At 36.4% G+C, this 17,707-nt stretch overlaps 1 protein-coding gene across 1 annotated transcript in view; it reads left to right on the top strand.

The window, feature by feature from the left end:
- Positions 1 to 17,707, top strand: part of oca2 (oculocutaneous albinism II) — a 133,091-nt gene that overhangs the window by 67,173 nt on the left and 48,211 nt on the right. The window contains exons 15-16 of the mRNA XM_088913271.1: positions 8,167 to 8,299; positions 17,134 to 17,281. Coding sequence (XP_088769397.1) covers positions 8,167 to 8,299; positions 17,134 to 17,281 — 281 coding nt within the window. The remainder of the gene's footprint in view (positions 1 to 8,166; positions 8,300 to 17,133; positions 17,282 to 17,707) is intronic.

Here is a 17,707-nt window from a genome sequence, read left to right as displayed (position 1 = left end):
TTTAAGGTGCTCCACAGACAATGTGGTAAGCCAGGATGGGTTCCTATTAAATTATTTTCTTTTATCCTTTTCTATGTTTTCAACTTACCGGAGTTTGAAAGTTATTTTGGCTGTAAGGGAGAAGGATGGAGATTATCTTAAAAGATCTTCTGCTGTACAATATACTGTATAGGTCTTTTTAAATGGCTCGTCAATTAAGAAGTTAACATTGTATACAGTAAGTCAAAAACAGAATAAAATACACTATGACAAAACTCATAGGGAATGCTTAGTAATATATATTTTTTTATATTACAGACAAATGTAATGTAGTATTCTTATTTAGTATTGCATACCTGACATATTTCCTTACACTTTCTACTATAAGTAACAGGGGCTATGCATCAGCAGCTGTTAAGCTTTGTGGTAAATGTACTTCAGGACACCTTTCAGTAGATACAGTATGTATAAGAGAAGTCTTTCCTGTTATCAAGATCAAAAACTTCTTTTGAGAGTTGGAAACAGCAGCCTAAATAAACCTGAAGACCTCTGAATACGTCACAGGCTAACCTCCCTTCTCCCAGAAACAACCTTTTCAGATAATATTTTTGATGCAAGCACACACATAATGACTCAATGAAAAACCATACCTCTTTGAATGCCTTAAAGATAAAGAGGTCATTTAAATAGCGTTTCCTCTCTTTTTTTAGTGAAACTTACATTGACTCATGTTATCACCTTAGTGGACTTTCCCTAGAGCACTCCCTGCAGTTCAAGTCTCCTCATCTTAGTTCAGAATTGAAGTGATCATTTTGTGTCACAAGTCGGTGAAAGGGCACAGTCCTGTAAGTCTTCTACACTACCGGTATAACGGCTGCTCACAAGATTATTGACCTCTGATATCTCCACCTTTAATGCAGTATAGTGGAGAAGTGTTAAGTTGTTAAGTGACCTGGAACTGGACTGGAAGGTTGTTGATTCTCTAGGTTCTCTGAATTTGTTCTCTAAGTCTGAGAGTTTGTTCCCAATTATCTTATCTGGAGGACAGATACAGTATAATAGGAGCTGTAAAATGAGAACAAATAATAGCTCTAATACAACTTTACTTCCAATGGATCCAGTCTTATATAACAGTTAATTGCAGTCATTCCTTGGCCTAACAGGCCATAAACACTCGTTATTTGTTTGGTGATTTCTAATTTAAAAACAAACATATCCTGAGGGAGATTTTCATGTCATATATTTCAGTAATAGAGAGCATGGGTATTTCCAATATCAGGAAGACTACAGAGGAGAGGAGGCAATTTAGTCCATCATTTTCATTTTGTTCAATTTCTCCATGTTCTTAGAGCCAGCAATTGTTGTACTAGGAACAAGCATGAAATACCGCACCTTTTAAAACCCTCTTCTGAAAGGGACAATTTACAGCAGCTGATTGATTTAAACTACTTTAGGAGAAAACTAGAAGCACCTGGTGAATACTCATGAGAACACAGGGAAACAGCCATTAGGCAATAGTACAAACCGACATACTACCCTGCTGTAAAAAGGCCTGATGACCGGTCGAGTCAAATGGGGCACTAATCGTGACTCCTTTTTGAAGTATTCTTTAAAATTGGGAAGTATTAGTGTTTGAAATTATGCCCTCTCTGAGAAAATAATCTGGCAATTCATGGGTCTTAGTGGCTGCTTGGATCTTCTGCAATGATAAATAAGTTCAGTCTTCTTTTGCCAGTTTGGCATTTTCTAGTTTACTGCAAAAATGCCATGCACTGACATATTCGTCTATGCTTAATCCTACATATGTTCTTTTGAACCTGTTGTGAATTTTGATGTTTTCCTTTTAGTTGTTCTTCTTTTCATCTAGTACTATTATTGATTTATTTGGCTGATGCTTTTATTGAAAGCATCCTTCATTTGTACCCATTTATAGCACAAAGCTTTTTATGGGGCCAATCTGAGTAAAGTATCTTTTGCAAGGTTATGATAGCAGTGCCTCATCCAGGATTTGAAAGCACTGATGTCTAATATGAGTCCAGGGCACTAACCACTATTACACACTCTCCAATAACAACATATACCTGCAATGTAAGAAAACAACTGTGTCAGCTGTGTTTTGCTGTTCTTGGCTGCATTTTTCCTTGCAGGTACAGAACACATACATGTCCTTTTGATACCCAAGTACCACAAATTAATTATTTCATACATCAGATCTTTTTAATCATAAACAGGTTGTTATAATGTATGTAATGCATTATATATATATAATGTATGGTTGTTATAATGTAGTAGTAAGATGGGTCATTTGGCACTGACATTTTTTCACAGAGAATTTCAATTTCAATTCAGTTTTTATTTGCAATAGTATTCCTTGCAATGAATTGCCACAGAGTGCTTTTCCAAATCATTTTTGAGTACATCATAGAGGAGTACTTTGGAGTAGACAGAACAGTCATTAGGCATGGTGGAAAAAAAAGAAACAACTCTGAAGGAGAAAGAAAGTCTGTGAGGGTCTGATGAATAACTTACAAGCCCGTTTAAGCCATTTGGTAATTATTATGCTATTGATACAAGACTTTCATCCAGATCTTTCATGAAATAAACCAGGGTACCGACTTCAGCCATATTGCTCCATATTCCAATGATCCTTTGTGTAAAGTGCCTCTTGTTCTTGGTTTTAAATGCACTTCTGTATGAATTCCATTTGGGCCCTCTGGTCACTGTTCTTTCTCGAGAAATCCTCTTCATTGACATTGTCAGTGCCTAGAGGATTTTGAGTCCTTGTATCTGGTTCCCTCTTAGTCTTCTCTGTTCAAGAAAGCTTCAGTTCAGAACTCTTGATATATTTAGTTATCCATGTGTGCTGGGTGGTTTCAGGGGGCTGGGAGATTCCTGAAAGCAGGTTAATCAAATCCCAATGGGCACAAATTACACATGTGTCACTTGTCATATGTCATTTACAATTCCAGTGAGAACTGCACTGAAGAATACATTTTCGGGTCCATTGAAACTGATCTGAAAAAAGTAAACATTTTCTAAATGCACAACGAAGTAATGCGTGGAATTGTCTTCAACATTTCACAGGCAATGAAAACCTTCACCTTGGGCTGTAGAGACTACAGAGATGTCAGGTCTCACTCATTAAGTGGCTCATTCCGATGCCCTCTCACACGTACATGCTTAGCCCCTGAAATCTCTTGCTTTGCACTCAAAGAGATAGTTACAATACAGTACTCATGGAAAAAAAAAACTTTCGTAAGGTGAACCAAAAAAGGTTGCAAAAGCCCTGGGGAAAAAAACGAAGCAATGGTGATTTCCAAAGTGAAGCACAAATATTTTATTCTGTAAACTGTCAATTAAAACAACCCTGCTGAATACTTGGTGATTACAATCAATGCGTTATTTTCAGTGTCAGTCAATGACAAGCGAAAAACTAAGCCCGTCTCCACTTGTTTCTGCTAATCAGAGCATATGCAAATATACTGTATGGAAGTTTTAAAGAAAATTCAGGATGGTTGACATCAACCAAGGTCACTCTCACCTCTGCTACTCTAACCCATAATTCTCCATGAGGTCACAAAAAAGTATAAATACCATAGTATGTTTCTCTCGCTTGCATTTGTTTTTCTGCATTTCTCCTCCACCCCGTCTCCACCTCTGCAGCTACATTTCGGATATATTCTCTCTCTCTGTCAGGGGGTCCTAACCTTCATATCCTACTGTGTGGCCAGGTGGTTGGCCCTCAGCCAAGTGGGTTAAGCTTTCATTTGTCATTTTCCCATTGCATTTTTAATTCCTTATTCAGTGATGTTATTTCCTAGTAAAGTTATAGTAGTAGGGATTTAAGTATTGGAACAGATAAACAAATCCTATATAATGCAGTACTGTATGGTGATTCAAATATCACAAGCAAATAATGATGAAAAAATTAACCTCTGACATTGTCCCTTTGAGTTGTCTGATTCTGAGTACCATAAAGTACATAGCCATAGAAAAGGACGGGAAGATAACTCTTTATTCAACATGTTCTAGCAGTTTCTGTATCGTTTTAATTATGGAAAATCGAGTTGAAATGGGAGATAATCTGAAATCTCCTTGAATTAGCATGTGCTTCACTTTATGCATCGTTCCTGACTCACATGGCAGACAGCAAGTTGGAAAGAAAATGTGAAAAATTTGCAAGCCCCCTGAAAGTGCTTTTCAGTTGATATCCTCCATTATTAGGACAGCCAACCCTTGCTATCTGTCACGAGTATAGTCCCTCCTCCTTAAGGGTGCTCCAGCCCTTTCACTTCAGACTTAATTCTGTGCACCTGACCCCTTTTCCCAGCCCACCTTAAAAGCCAGGCACTGACGTTCATCCTGGCTCTGCATCTGGTTTCCGCACCGTGTGAGTCCGGGACCTGGAAGCGCCTGGTCCCGTTAAGGTTTTAACCTCTGTTCCTGTTCCTTGTCCGCCGGTTCCGACCCGGTTCGTGTTTTTAATTCCTTGTTTGGATGGATCTCCTGGCTATGGACTTTCTTGCGTTTTTGGATTCCCTCTATGGATTACTTTTGGATTGTTTGCCTCGGCCACACCTCCCCCGTGCACTAGCGCACTTTGGACACGCCCCCCCCCCTGTTTTCATCCCCGTATTCCTGCATGACTTTTTCCTAGTGTTTCCCCACTTCTTCAGATTGTGTCGTCCGCATAGGGTCCGGAAAGAACTGTTCGTTACAGTATATCTATACAGATAGTGTGCAGTGAACTACAAAGGTGTTTGTAAAGGATTATACCACAATCTTGCAAAAACTATTTGACTTCATGAATTCAAAGAAATTAAGACATAAAAGTTCATGAGAAATCAGGTAGCCTTCTCTTTGAGTCCAAGGGTTTTATAACAAAAATGTGCTGTTAGTTAGCCTCAGTCCAAGTTTGCTTCAGCATTTAAGATACAAAAAATGTAATCAAAAATGTAATCAAAAAAGCTGATTGAACCAGTCTCAAGCCCGGTGGATTGAAAAACAATGAAGTCTAAAAGAGCTGTACAGTATACGTTTAGCAAACATTGAACACAGTTGTAGTTTATGTTTTACCACTTCAAGTCATTTGCCTTTTGTAATCTAGCATTAATATCACAATGGGAAGAGGCACAGTGTCTGAAAAATACGTCTAAGAGTTTTCTTGGGAAATACAGTTATACTTCATGAGAACTCTAGGTCCTCTATTCAGGAATATTTCAATAATCACAGGCAAAATGTGCTACATTTTTTGAATGAAACTAAAAAATTGATAATTCACAGCAGGTTTAGCTTTGATCAAGTGTATTGATTTTATTCACAATTTGTTTGAGCTAAATTTCTGCCAATGTAAAAATGCAATCACCATTGCTGTGTATTATGAGAGATTATTGACAGTGCAATTGTGACAGTGAAATCCATGGAACAAGTATGATTCTTTGAGGACATCTATAAATGTATTATGTGAGCGTTTCGCTAGGCAAACAATTTTACTTTAAAAATTGCCAGGTGCACCATCTCTTTTTGTTATCGTTCCCATATTTATACAACTGCTGTTTTTTATTAGTATACTCTGGTACTTTTCTGATGACAGAGGAAACTTAAAATCAACAGAAACACCCATATGAAACATAGGAGATCTTAGCAGTAAATAACACGTACAAATACTTCAAAGAAGTATATGAAACGGAAGGGGTTCCATTATATGAACAAACAATGCTTTGATACTCATCATTTTGGATACTGATCACACCATTGGCAAATGGAGAAGTGGACACAAGCATAATTTTCTCTCTTTAGATGTCAAGACTATTACTACTGCTTACTTTCCTCTTTCCACTGAAAGGAGTTTGAAAGCTTTTTGAAACCATTCCTGTTTAAATCTATGACACTCAAAGTAATACAAGTACTTTTGGTTTCCAGACAGTGTCACAAAGAAGTTTTTATTTTTATTAAGTGGACTTCTAATGGTTCTGGTGAAACAGCGGAGGAAATAATGTACTGCAATACGATAGACAGTAACCTTCTTTCAAATTTCAGGACTGCCATTATACTGTAGAGACAGAGATTGCTTTTATAACTGTGTATCAACTATTAATAAAGTATTAATTCGTTTGCAGGGTTATACAGAAGTTTTCTTTGTGTATATAGATTTAGATATTACATTTTATTTTTAAACATTTATTAGTATATACAGTAGTTCCCAGTCTTACAGAAATATGTGCCTGAAAAAAATAGTAGCATGGACACATACTGTATATGCGCTATATACTGTATATAACATTGTCCCCCTTGTTTGTATTAGTGTATAAATGAAAACAATCCTTAAATAGCTTTTGTCTACGGCTGACTTGTATCTTTAACAGCAGATTGATTATATGAGTTGAGAAAAACAGCACATCCTAGCTTAACTCATCTGTTAAGCTCCAATCATCCGTTCTATCCTTGTAGCAAATGGAACCGTAATGAAACCCCCCTTACATACTAATGAATAGATAATACCACAGTCTAAGGCTTAATGAAAATGATGGTGGCCATGTGTGTTACATAAGCGAAGCATGGCATTCTGAACAGGGGGGTATAAATGAACATTAAGTTCTTGCTGCTTTACAACAGAAATAATGGTGTTTTTGATTGGATGGCATTTAATCAGACCCAGTGATAAATCATGTTTTCCTGTTCATAATTGTAATGCTGTGTTTGCCCAGACTTGCGTGGGTGACAGCTAGTTGATTAAAAAAAAAACAAGTAACAGAAGGCTGCGGATATTCACTTTTACAATCTCCTCATAGTAAGCCTCAAAAGATAGACCTGTGCTGTCTCAAAAATAGAAAAAGCACAAAAGGGTGCTGTTTTGTAAAGCCGTAAGATATGCTTCCTTAACTCACCCAAAGCTTGTAGTTTTCCATTGTATTTAGAAACTGTAAACATTGCTTATTGAAACAGATTTCCAGACATTTTAGTTAGACATTTAATATGCCTTAAGGAAAAAACATGTTGTGTTTTTTTTGTAAAACACATATTTAATCAGTTCATGTTTTTGTTTAATTTATTTAAGAATGGGTGCTTTTTAAAAAGTATTAACAGGAGTCCGAAATAGACTATTAATCGTATGTTTTTGAATAAATTAATCAATGCCTGGGTAGGGAAAGCATTTGCATTCATTATTAATTAAAAAGGATCTATGCACATTCAGCAAAATCACAGGCAGTTCATTTTCCTTACTTATGTACATGTACTTTAATCAGGTTTGCTTAAATTTCCTTTGTGTTTCTTCAGTAATAAGCCAGGCTTTGGAGTCTTAGTCTGTGCTTCTCATTCTTTCTATTCTGTTTGTTTCAAGTTGACAAATCAGAGTATAAATGATGCAAGAGTAATATGGTAATTCTGTACTAACTCATGGTTTGAGAAAACCTCCATAAAGTATTTGCTTGCCTGAGGGTTGAGGTTACTGCTGCAGTGGTGAGACTTCGAGACTTATATGTATAGAATAACATTTTCAAAAGACTTCAAAAGTGATTATGGTTACAAATTCCCTTTGCAAATGCCTTTTTTGATCAGAAACGTTTACCTAAAGGTTTTTTTGTTCAGTAAGCTGCATATTGATATCACCACATTTACCATTTACCACATTTACAAACTACTGCAGTGCAGACGATTACAACTGGCCTAGGCCTTAGTAAAGAAGTTGTGTTTTTTGTCTTAAAACAGAAGTGGCAGAGACGATGGTAGGAGAAACTATTAGCCACTAAATAGATTCCATGCACCAATACAGTTAAGGCTTCAATTATAATCTGAAGCAATTATTTTTATTACTGAATTATGTGGTTCCTTTAAATAAACAAAAAAGCTACTAACATACTTTAAAATTTGTATCTCCGAATGCATTTTCTGCAGGTATTTAGATATGAGCTGTTGTGTCTCTAAATTTAAATTATGTTGTAAAGCTTCTAGAACAACACATTTTTCTTCAGTGATATCAACAATATTTAGAAGTGGAATAAAAGGTAAGGGTACAGTACATTAAAGTATTAATTATTTTTTAGTGCTGCAATTCACTGACAGGACATATGCGACTGCAGACGTTTGTTGTATGTTACTAAAAGGTAGTCTGCTGTTTGTTGTGAATTACTTTTAACACTCCAGAAGATCTGAAACTCAGTATTAACCATTTTCCCTTTTTTGTAGGGGATTGATTTTGCTGCATTTACAGGACATATGTTTCTTGGAATATGTCTTGTTCTCCTGACATCGTTTCCTTTTCTACGAATGCTTTTCTGGAACAAAAAACTATACAACAAGGAACCTAGTGAGATTGTTGGTAAGTCGTGTTGTTTCCAGGCTTCTTTCACCATCTAGGATAACCTTCATAATTCATTAGTCTGTATTATACTAATGCTTGTCAATTGAAAACAGTATAGTACACAATACATTATGTGATCACGTATATACAATGTCTTGTAGAAATGAAAATGCATGTAACCGCTCAAAGATTCTGACCACTGACCACTTTATTTATAAATTTAGATATCTACCCTCTTTATATACATGTATATATAATTGTATACGTATATACATCAAATTTGTGCTACACTATCAACTGTAAAAAAATACTTTTTTCAAGGTACCGCTGTATTCAACATTACAACTGCAATTAAACTCTACTGTTAAAAAGAATACTTCCTTCAGATTATGTTATAGATTGTAGATATGAAATTGTTTTATCTATAGAAAGCTGCTTTTTGTGTTGCTCACTTGCTTTCCCAATTTTTTGTTACATGACTAGAAAATGAAAACATTGGGAAGATGTTTCCTGTAAAATAAGAGACTGTAAAATACACATTTGTTTCCTGTAATTACTCACTATTGGCTTACTCTATCCATCTTCCTTTCTCAAAAATGAAGTAAACCCCGAAGCAAAAGCACAGTTCCAGTAGCAAATTCATAATTCAATAATTACCAGACATCTAGAAAACACAAGATGTTTTCAGTGTCTTTATTCACTCTTAATATTGTTTTTTTTTTAATTAAGATAAAACATTTTAAATTATTTCAGCATCTGTTTAGCTTGCTGTGAATTACTTTGACAGATATACTGTACATGTAGGTTATTTAACACCTAAAGAAGCTGTTATAGAATTGATTTCATCCTATAAAAGATTCTACAAATGTTCAGTGAAATGTTCTGTTTTTTGGCTATAAAATGAGTTATGAGTATACAGGAATAAATACATCATATTTATGAACAAGCACAGTCCTGTACACTTTTCTAAGTTTACTTACTGTACGTTGTAGACAAATGGGGGGAAATAAAAATAAATGACTATACAGTTCTGAACAGAATGTTCCATTATTGAATTCAGTTTCTTCAAAGTACAGCAGGCGATTGCACAAATACATGTCAGAACCACTAGGTATTGTGAAGGTATGTAATCTAAAACAAATGTACACTTTTATAATGAGTAGAAGCCTGTTTCCATTTTTTATCACAAAACTGAACATACTGTAGCAAGACTGCACTTGCAAAAATGGCTTAATTAGTGTTGTTTGTTGAAGAAAGAAAATTATATATATTTGAAAACCCAGCTGTGGAAAGAACCAAAATTACAGTATTCTTACATTTCTGCTTTTTCAGCGGAAATTTAACAGTGTGAAATTTACACTGCGGAACTTGCAGGTGTCCCAGAACTTCATCTTTTTTGGTTTTCACAAGGAGAACACGCAGGATGTTTTCACATTTTTTTAACTTAATTTCTACTGAAAGCACTAAAAAACAGAGTGCTGACCTGCATCTCCGAGAGACAGTAATTTTGTCCTAAGAAAAAAAAAATCACATCAAAAACTGCCCAAGAAGTGCTTGCTTTTCTCTTAATTCATATTATGAAGTCCTGTTGCTAATAATAGTACGGAGGCTATTATAGACCATTATATCTCTTATCTTGCTGCGGTGGACGAATAAAACTGCAGTGGTTCAGAGATTAATAAATCATATTCAGGTTGTCTTTTACAGTAGGCTACTGCTGTCTTCTCTAGTTAATGTAGTGACCTCAGTGAAATATTGTAATCGACCGAGGGTCTGCGTTTTCCTCATTCAGGGACCAGAATTTGCATCACAGATGTCTTCTTTCTGAATCTGCATAATATACTATGCAGGTTTTTATTTAATGTATTATTATCTTTAGGATAATATAGGTTTTCTGTCAGGTTGTATTAAGGAGCATTTTCTCTTGTTTATTATATTCTTATTGGCATCCTCAAATTTTCTCATTACTTTTGAAATCTCATTTACATTTGTCACTTCAAATAGTAAGTTATTTTCAAAAATAATCAGACTTCATGAAATGTCATGTGTCATGCCTCACACACTGACTTACATTTGGTTTTTTGACATCCCAGAATATCCTGTGTTATTTGCTGGTTGGACAAAACATTGAGGGAATGTCAGAAAACCTGCTGGAAAATGATTATATAGCTGCTAAATAAAAGGGGGATCATATTTTTAGAAGAAAAAATAAAAATGAATCATATGTTGTCAAGGGACTCATTTTAGACCTCAGACATTTCTTCTCAGCCTAAGTCTTCCTTGTCTCTACCAGATAAATAAAAATATGCATGGATTAAACTGAAAGTTTAGAACTCATTTTGCTGAGACCTGAAATTTTGTTCAAATTCACTAGTACTCTAGTGTTTTCAAAGGATTGGCTGTTCTAAATCACCGGATTGTCTATCCATCCATTTTCTAACTGCTTTATCCAACACAACGTCATGTCGGAGCCAGAGCCCACTGTATCTTGGCAAAACGATGGGCAAAACGCAGGATACACCCTGGACAGGATGCCAGCCTATCACAGGGCACACAGACACAAACACACACATTCACACCAGGAGCAATTTCACCACCACCCAATTAACCTACCAGCATGACTTTGGACTGTGGGAGGAAACCGGAGCGCCTGGAGGAAACCCGCATGATCGCAGGGAGAACATACAAACCCCACTCAGACTGTATCTTGGAAAGTGATGGGAATGGAAGCCAGGGCCCCAGTGCTGTGAGGCAGCAATGTGAACCACTATGCCATCACGCTTCCCTGCTGGATTATCTTTAACATTTGTCTGATATTTGCAGGAAAAGCAATTTCCAGACATATTGATTTAAAACCTTCTCTATATTACCGCCACCAATGATTTATTATTGTCCGGGTCTTGTTTATTAGCTAAAAAAATAGTGTATGCATCAGTGGAACAGCAGGTGGTACTCCTCCCCGCTAATCCAGGATTTGCTGAGAGAATCCTTCAATATGGCGGTGGTGGTCTTTGGGATAAGACGTTGATTGTCTAGATATCTATAAAGATCCTAGGGCACTCTTTGTAAGAGTGGTACCCTGGTGCCCAGGCTAAATTCTGCTTTGGTTTGGCTCATTCCCCTTTAGCTAAATTGGAGATGTAGTGGGGCTGTTGGCACAGAATGATTGTTATGTGTTCCCCAAGTGGTTTCTGTACTTCACTGATGGATGATGTGGTTCTTGTCTTGTATTTGAAAGCACTCTGGTATTATTATTCTCATCATAGCACTGCAATGTGGCTAAATGTCTTGAAGTGTATAAACAGAAGTATGCTTTATATTGTAGAATCTCTGTTTTGGCTTTGAAAGATCTACTATTATTGGACTATTAGCTCAAATACAATAATTAAAATTATTAAACAATCATGCATATACTAGATACTGCATTATTGTTCTCTTTTACTTGTATCCCCATACAGTACATTATAGAGAAGAGAAATGGAGTAATCTTGCCCTTGAGTTAAATTGAAAACACCAAATAGAAATAATGAAGTAAAGGCTTTTCCCAATACAATATGTTATTTAAATGCCATCTGCAGAAGTTAAGGACTAAAGTGATGGTGCTTATGCTTTTAATAAGATAATAACTGCTGCTGCATGAGGTGTACTCTATAATGATTTTTAAAAAGATATTCCATTCAGGGCAAAGCTAGACTGGACTGGCCAGGTAAATTTATTGTAGAAACCTGCCCCTTGATGGCACTCTTTGTTCTGACATGTTTGTGTTGTTAATGAAAAGACTGGCCTTGCGTTATGCATCAGATGAAGCAAGGGTGACAATTGAGGCAGCGTGCATGGCAAAAGTGAAAGCTCACCTTTGCAATGGCAAATCTGCAGCCTGGCTAAAACAAGATTAGTGTTTTTAAGCAGAGTGTATATAATTTACAGAAATATTTTGCCACTTTTATTTTTTAAACACTCTACGTTGCCATTTTGACGAGGGGGTTAGAAGTTATTTTACAGAAAGCTGGTAGCACACTGACAAAAAGGAAAAAAAAAAAGCCAATTACAGAAGCAGCCCTGCAGAGGAAAGCGCTTTAGAACTCTGCAGTACTGTATTGTATTGTCAGAACTATTTCATTTTGCAGTGTCTAACTGTTGCTATTCAGACTTTGCAAGTAAAATGCAGTGAAGTGCTGTACAATTTAAAATATAATCCAGAGTACACCAAACTAACTTGCTTCCTTAAATGTCTTCTAGCTCCCTGACTGTTATGACTTTGACTTTTCACATTTTGCAAACTAGTTTCCTGGTGTGCAAATTTAAACATTTTATAAATGTGAGCATGTCTGCCTGGAGAACTACAATCATCGGCAGAAGCTTCACTATAACATTTAAAAGGAGAAACAGCTCGGTTTCCCTTTCCCTTGTATGATTTTATTTCTAAGGTATTTCTAACAATGTAAGTTTTTTCATGGCTTAAATTTGTCTTTTTTTTTCGAATGCAGAACGTATCATAATTCTTAGGATGACCTCTCCTGTACTGTAAAACCTGGCAGCATCTGAGAACATGTTCTGCACAGGGTTTGAATTTTCTAATTCACAGATATGCCTTGACTGCCTGACTCACAACTGTAGAATCCTAAACATTTCACAAACAGCTAGCATGATGACAGAGAAGACATGTCTTGTTTCTGTTCTGTTGATACTGTACTGTATATCAAATACTGTAATAATTGATACATATTATGAACTGTATATTTGTAATTAATAGTGTGCTCTGCTGGCATTTTTATATACCTTAGGAAAGGGAAATTGTGGTATGATCAATGTTCAATCTTTAAATGTCATAATCATTGATGTTGAATCATTAAACATTAAATAGCAATATATTAATCTGGTTTATGGTTCTGTCACAAACCTGATCAAAATGACACAAAAATAATAATATAGAAAGATGAACAGTATGTATTATGTCATTTTATTCATAGCTGATTGAAGTTACTGTACAATATATACTGTATGTGCCGCTGAGGATTGTCAGATATGGTACTTCAAGAAAGGACTGTAGTTAATGTAGGTCTGCCACTAGAGGTCACAATGCAGGCAGCTTCAAACAGTACATTAGAAATGGAGCTCACCTGTTGTTCAAAGATCACTGGCGGGCACTAGCTGTCTGAGTGAAATTGATGTCAGAATTTTCTTGGGTTTTACCTGTATAAAAATGGTGTATCACTTAGGTAGAGAGGAGATTGTGGTGAAAAGTTTATGGTGTTTATTAAGGGTTTATTAAGCTTAGGGAACTGCAGGCTAGGACTGATTTTGATAGAAAAAAGTTTTGATTATTGTACAAGGTATGAGTAAAATACATCTTTACTGGAGTGGCGGTTTCATGCATAAAGGTACAGTACCTTAGCCACACTACCAAAAGTGGGGTTCTTACACATAAATTCAGCTGCCGCTTCCAGAGATGTTGATAGCTTAACACCAAAGCACAGTATGTAACCATCTCATTTCTGATATCTACTTAGCTGCTGGGAGAATAGAGGCAGGCTTGAAACCATCACTGCTTTTCGAGTTCATCTTTCCATGTTCAAACAGTATTGCTGGCTCTCCCAGAAGTCATCTGTGTGTTAGATCATATTATACCTGCATTATATCTTTGTTCACCCTCAGTTACATGCTTGCTTTCTGCTTTCTGAGCTGCTGCTTGACTGAGTTAGCATTATTTTCAGTTGAGTGAGAGAATGAGCAACACAGGGGACAGTTTGACAATGTCAGTGTTATTCTGTCCTTCTGTCCCAGTTCTTGGAGGGTGTTTCTGTCGTAAAGCTGGATGGACTTAACCCCTGCTCCACACTGTAGTGTTCTGAGTGTTTACCTTCAGAAAACACTCCCAGTAACCTCGAATCTTAGTCATGTTAAAAAATTTGTGTCATTAAATACTTTGAATGGTTGGCAGGGGACATATATGGTCAATAATCAGGGACCAGAGTTGGACAGTTAGCACAGCATTAATACATTATTTATTTGATCTTGGTGTGGTGAAAGCAGTCAACACATTACAGTAACTGAAAATAGTTGCATAGTGTAATGGCTCTATTAATTGGTTTTACTTGAAAGCTTGACATCGGAATGTCATTTTAGTTTGGAAATGAGCAAATTGTCATGAGATTTGATCTATAATGCTTTCAAAACCTAAAAATGGGATAATTTTATGTACTGTATAATGTGTACAGTATATACACGGTGTGTGTACTGTATCTACATGATCTACTAAAATATTAGGGAACAGTATGCTCACAAAGTGTGAACCTTCCTGTCCAAAGTAGTAGACAGACAAAACATGTGGTATGTCTCATGATTCATGAGAACTGTAAAGTAGCTGCAGGCCAGGCCTTTGCCACATGCTATTTTGTTAGGGAATTAGACTGATGCAATTAAAACTCTCCGGAGGTACGATTGTAGGTACACATGCCTCTTGTACTTTGCTGAAGGCAGCAGTAAATCTGATTAGTATGTCAATTCAGGCAACATCATGGGTTTAGAGGCTGATAGTAGATAGTAGATCAGGGGTGACCAATCCTGGCCTTAGAGGGCGAGTGTGTCTGCAGGATTTGAATGTGTCATTAAAACAGCAGCACCTAAAGAGCTGGGAAAAGCTTTTAATTCGGTCCAACAAAGCCAGTAACTAGGTGATTTAGCTCTTCCAGAGCTGAGATAGAATGAAAATATCGCACTGGACCTCCAGGACCAGGAATGCACTCCTCTGCAGAATATGTTATGTAATGTAAAAAATAACAGGAAGCATAATTGAAGGCTGCAAGACGTAGCTGAACCTTTACCCTCATCCCATGCCAAGCTGCATCAAGTTCTGCTGTCTGATCCCACATCTTCTTAGTCATCTGTGAACATGTAGTTGGAATTGATGCTGTAACATGTCACAGCTGTAATTACTATTATAAGTGGACTGATCTGCTACTAGAAGTATTTGCTAAGACTGTGATTTAGAAATATATAAAGTATGGGTGTATTTTTGGATAGAAATAGTGTTAGTATGTCTACAGTATGTGTGTACAAATACTGTATTTTATAATACTTATCATTTTTAATTTGGTACTTTTTTGAATTAATGAATATCTGACATGGAAATGATCTATAGTACAGAAGACAGGTTTTTTTTTTCCGAGATGTATTGGGGGAGGGAAACTGTCAGTGGGATCATAAAACAGGTTAAAATCATTCTGGGTGACTGTCATTAAATCAATGTAGGTAAGATTTAAAACTACATAAATCATTGGAAATAATTGACATTGGAAATAATTGACAACTGTACCTTATGGTGCTAGCATACGATGTCATGTCAGTGTAAAATCGTGTGGAGATGCACTCAATTACTTCATCATGCCCCATGTAGTAGGAGCTGCTTATCTTCATTGCGTTGTCATGCTGAGCATTCATTACTGCTTAATCGTAGGTGGACTGACACAATCTTCCTGTGGGCCCTAACCAGTGCTTGTGTCTGTATGTAGAATTACCCAAAGGTCCTGGTTAAAAAAAAGGGAATGGTCATGTATTTCCCTTGCAAAATAACTGCATAGCAAAGGCAGCATGAAAATAGAAGTTTTAATAATTTAGTTTCCATAAATAAATACCACCCAGTCCTAATTTAATGTTGTTACAGATAGATTATTGATGACATTAGAACCAATATGAAAAACTGGAACTTTCATTTTGGAAAATGTGGACAAAGTCAGGAAGGTTTTGCACTGGAGAGTTCTAAAGAATCACAGTACATTTCTGCCTGATTTTTAGCAGGTGATAAAGTAAGATATTTAAGAATCTGATTCCCGCTGATTATCTAAACCAACCTCTGCTGCTTTGTTTTGACTTTAAAGAATGATATCTCATTCTGGACCATTGTATAAAATTAATTTGTTGGAATGACAGCGCTTAGAAGGATAAAAGCCATTAATCATTTTGGCAGCAAGATCTGAAAGCTAAAGCATGTTATTTGACTTTAATTCAAAGTATAGCAACTGCCAGGACGCACTGTACAACTCGACAGAATATTTATATGACCCCTCTTCCCCGTTTTCTTCAAAATAAGTGGCAGAAAAATACATGATCTTGGCGAGCACATAACTGTGAGAGCACAACATGAAATCTCATCAGCTAATCATAGCTTATGTGGTGATTTTGTTTCAGTGCACATAACTTATTATTACTGTATTTAAGTGCATTCAGTCTAATCACTTCCTGTTGAAGAGAGGCATGCCAGCTGCACAGGGCCGTTAGAGCTCAGCACGTAGTGAGCCTGGAGCAGGAAGTACAGCAGAGCCTCTCTGAAGGTGACTGGTCGATGAAAATTGAAAAGAAAATCCATAAAGTTCATCACGGCGAGTTGGTAATTTATAAAGCCGCCATATTCACATAGGTGGCTAAACAGCTGGTCTAAGGTCTTGCAGTGACATCAGTTCTGAGGCTCACTGTGAAATGTAATTGTGCTGATGTATGAACATTTTTTTCAGGTTTAATTAGATCTTATTAATGGTGCTCTCTTGAACGCATAGCAACCTGCTGACAACAGTCTGCAGGAACCTTCATATATTGTATCAGTGCTTTTCTGACCTCAAGCCAGTTTTTTTTTTGCCTCCTCAGGGTCTTATCAAATCTTATTTTTGCCCTGTTAAGATTAAAGCTCTGGGTAAAAGAGAGGAGTTACATTATTATGTCTGCACTGTTCAACACTGTTGAACCTTACACGTTTAAACAGCCATTATGACGTAATTGAAAGCTGAAGGAATTGTGTGCTTTAAGGGTAGGTGTATTTTCCTTAATCTTACTTGTGCCGCTTTGTTGGTCTCTTGTAGAACTGAAGCATGAAATTCTTGTGTGGAGACTAACGGCTCAACGCATTAACCCTGCCAGTCGAGAAGAGACAGCTGTAAAATATCTCTTAATGCAAAAAGTGCTCACTTTGGAAAGCCTTTTGCGAAAGAAGCTTAAAACCTTTCAAAGGTAACATCATTTATTTATACTTTTTTCAAGGTTGCAAAGGAAAATGCTGAATGGATTGAAAATGCAAAGCGCAATTGCTTTATAGCCTTTGTTCTGCACACACATTGCTTTTAAAAATATTAAGGGTTGAAGGTCTAATACTTCTTCTACAACATTTCATCTTTAATAGAGAGCTATGATTTAGTCTTCATCTTAAAACTGATTTTCATATACAGTACATACTGTATATTCATATACATTTCCCTCCACAGTGTATGTTTCATGTATGCCAACAGGGCACAGCAGCAGTAAATTCTGTGGGTGTATCAAATCAAAGCCCACATCAGCAAAATGGAATAGCCACAGGCGTAAAGAACATTAAAATCAATCTTCATTCCTAATTAGCAGAGCGCCTTTATATAATATACAATATGATTACACCACACA

Source organism: Atractosteus spatula, chromosome 4 (genome assembly GCF_055471065.1).
Source record: "Atractosteus spatula isolate fAtrSpa1 chromosome 4, fAtrSpa1.hap1, whole genome shotgun sequence".
Taxonomy (NCBI): Eukaryota; Metazoa; Chordata; class Actinopteri; order Semionotiformes; family Lepisosteidae; genus Atractosteus; species Atractosteus spatula.
The sequence above is the reverse complement of the archived record's forward strand: the minus strand, read 5'-3'. Positions and strand labels throughout refer to the sequence as shown.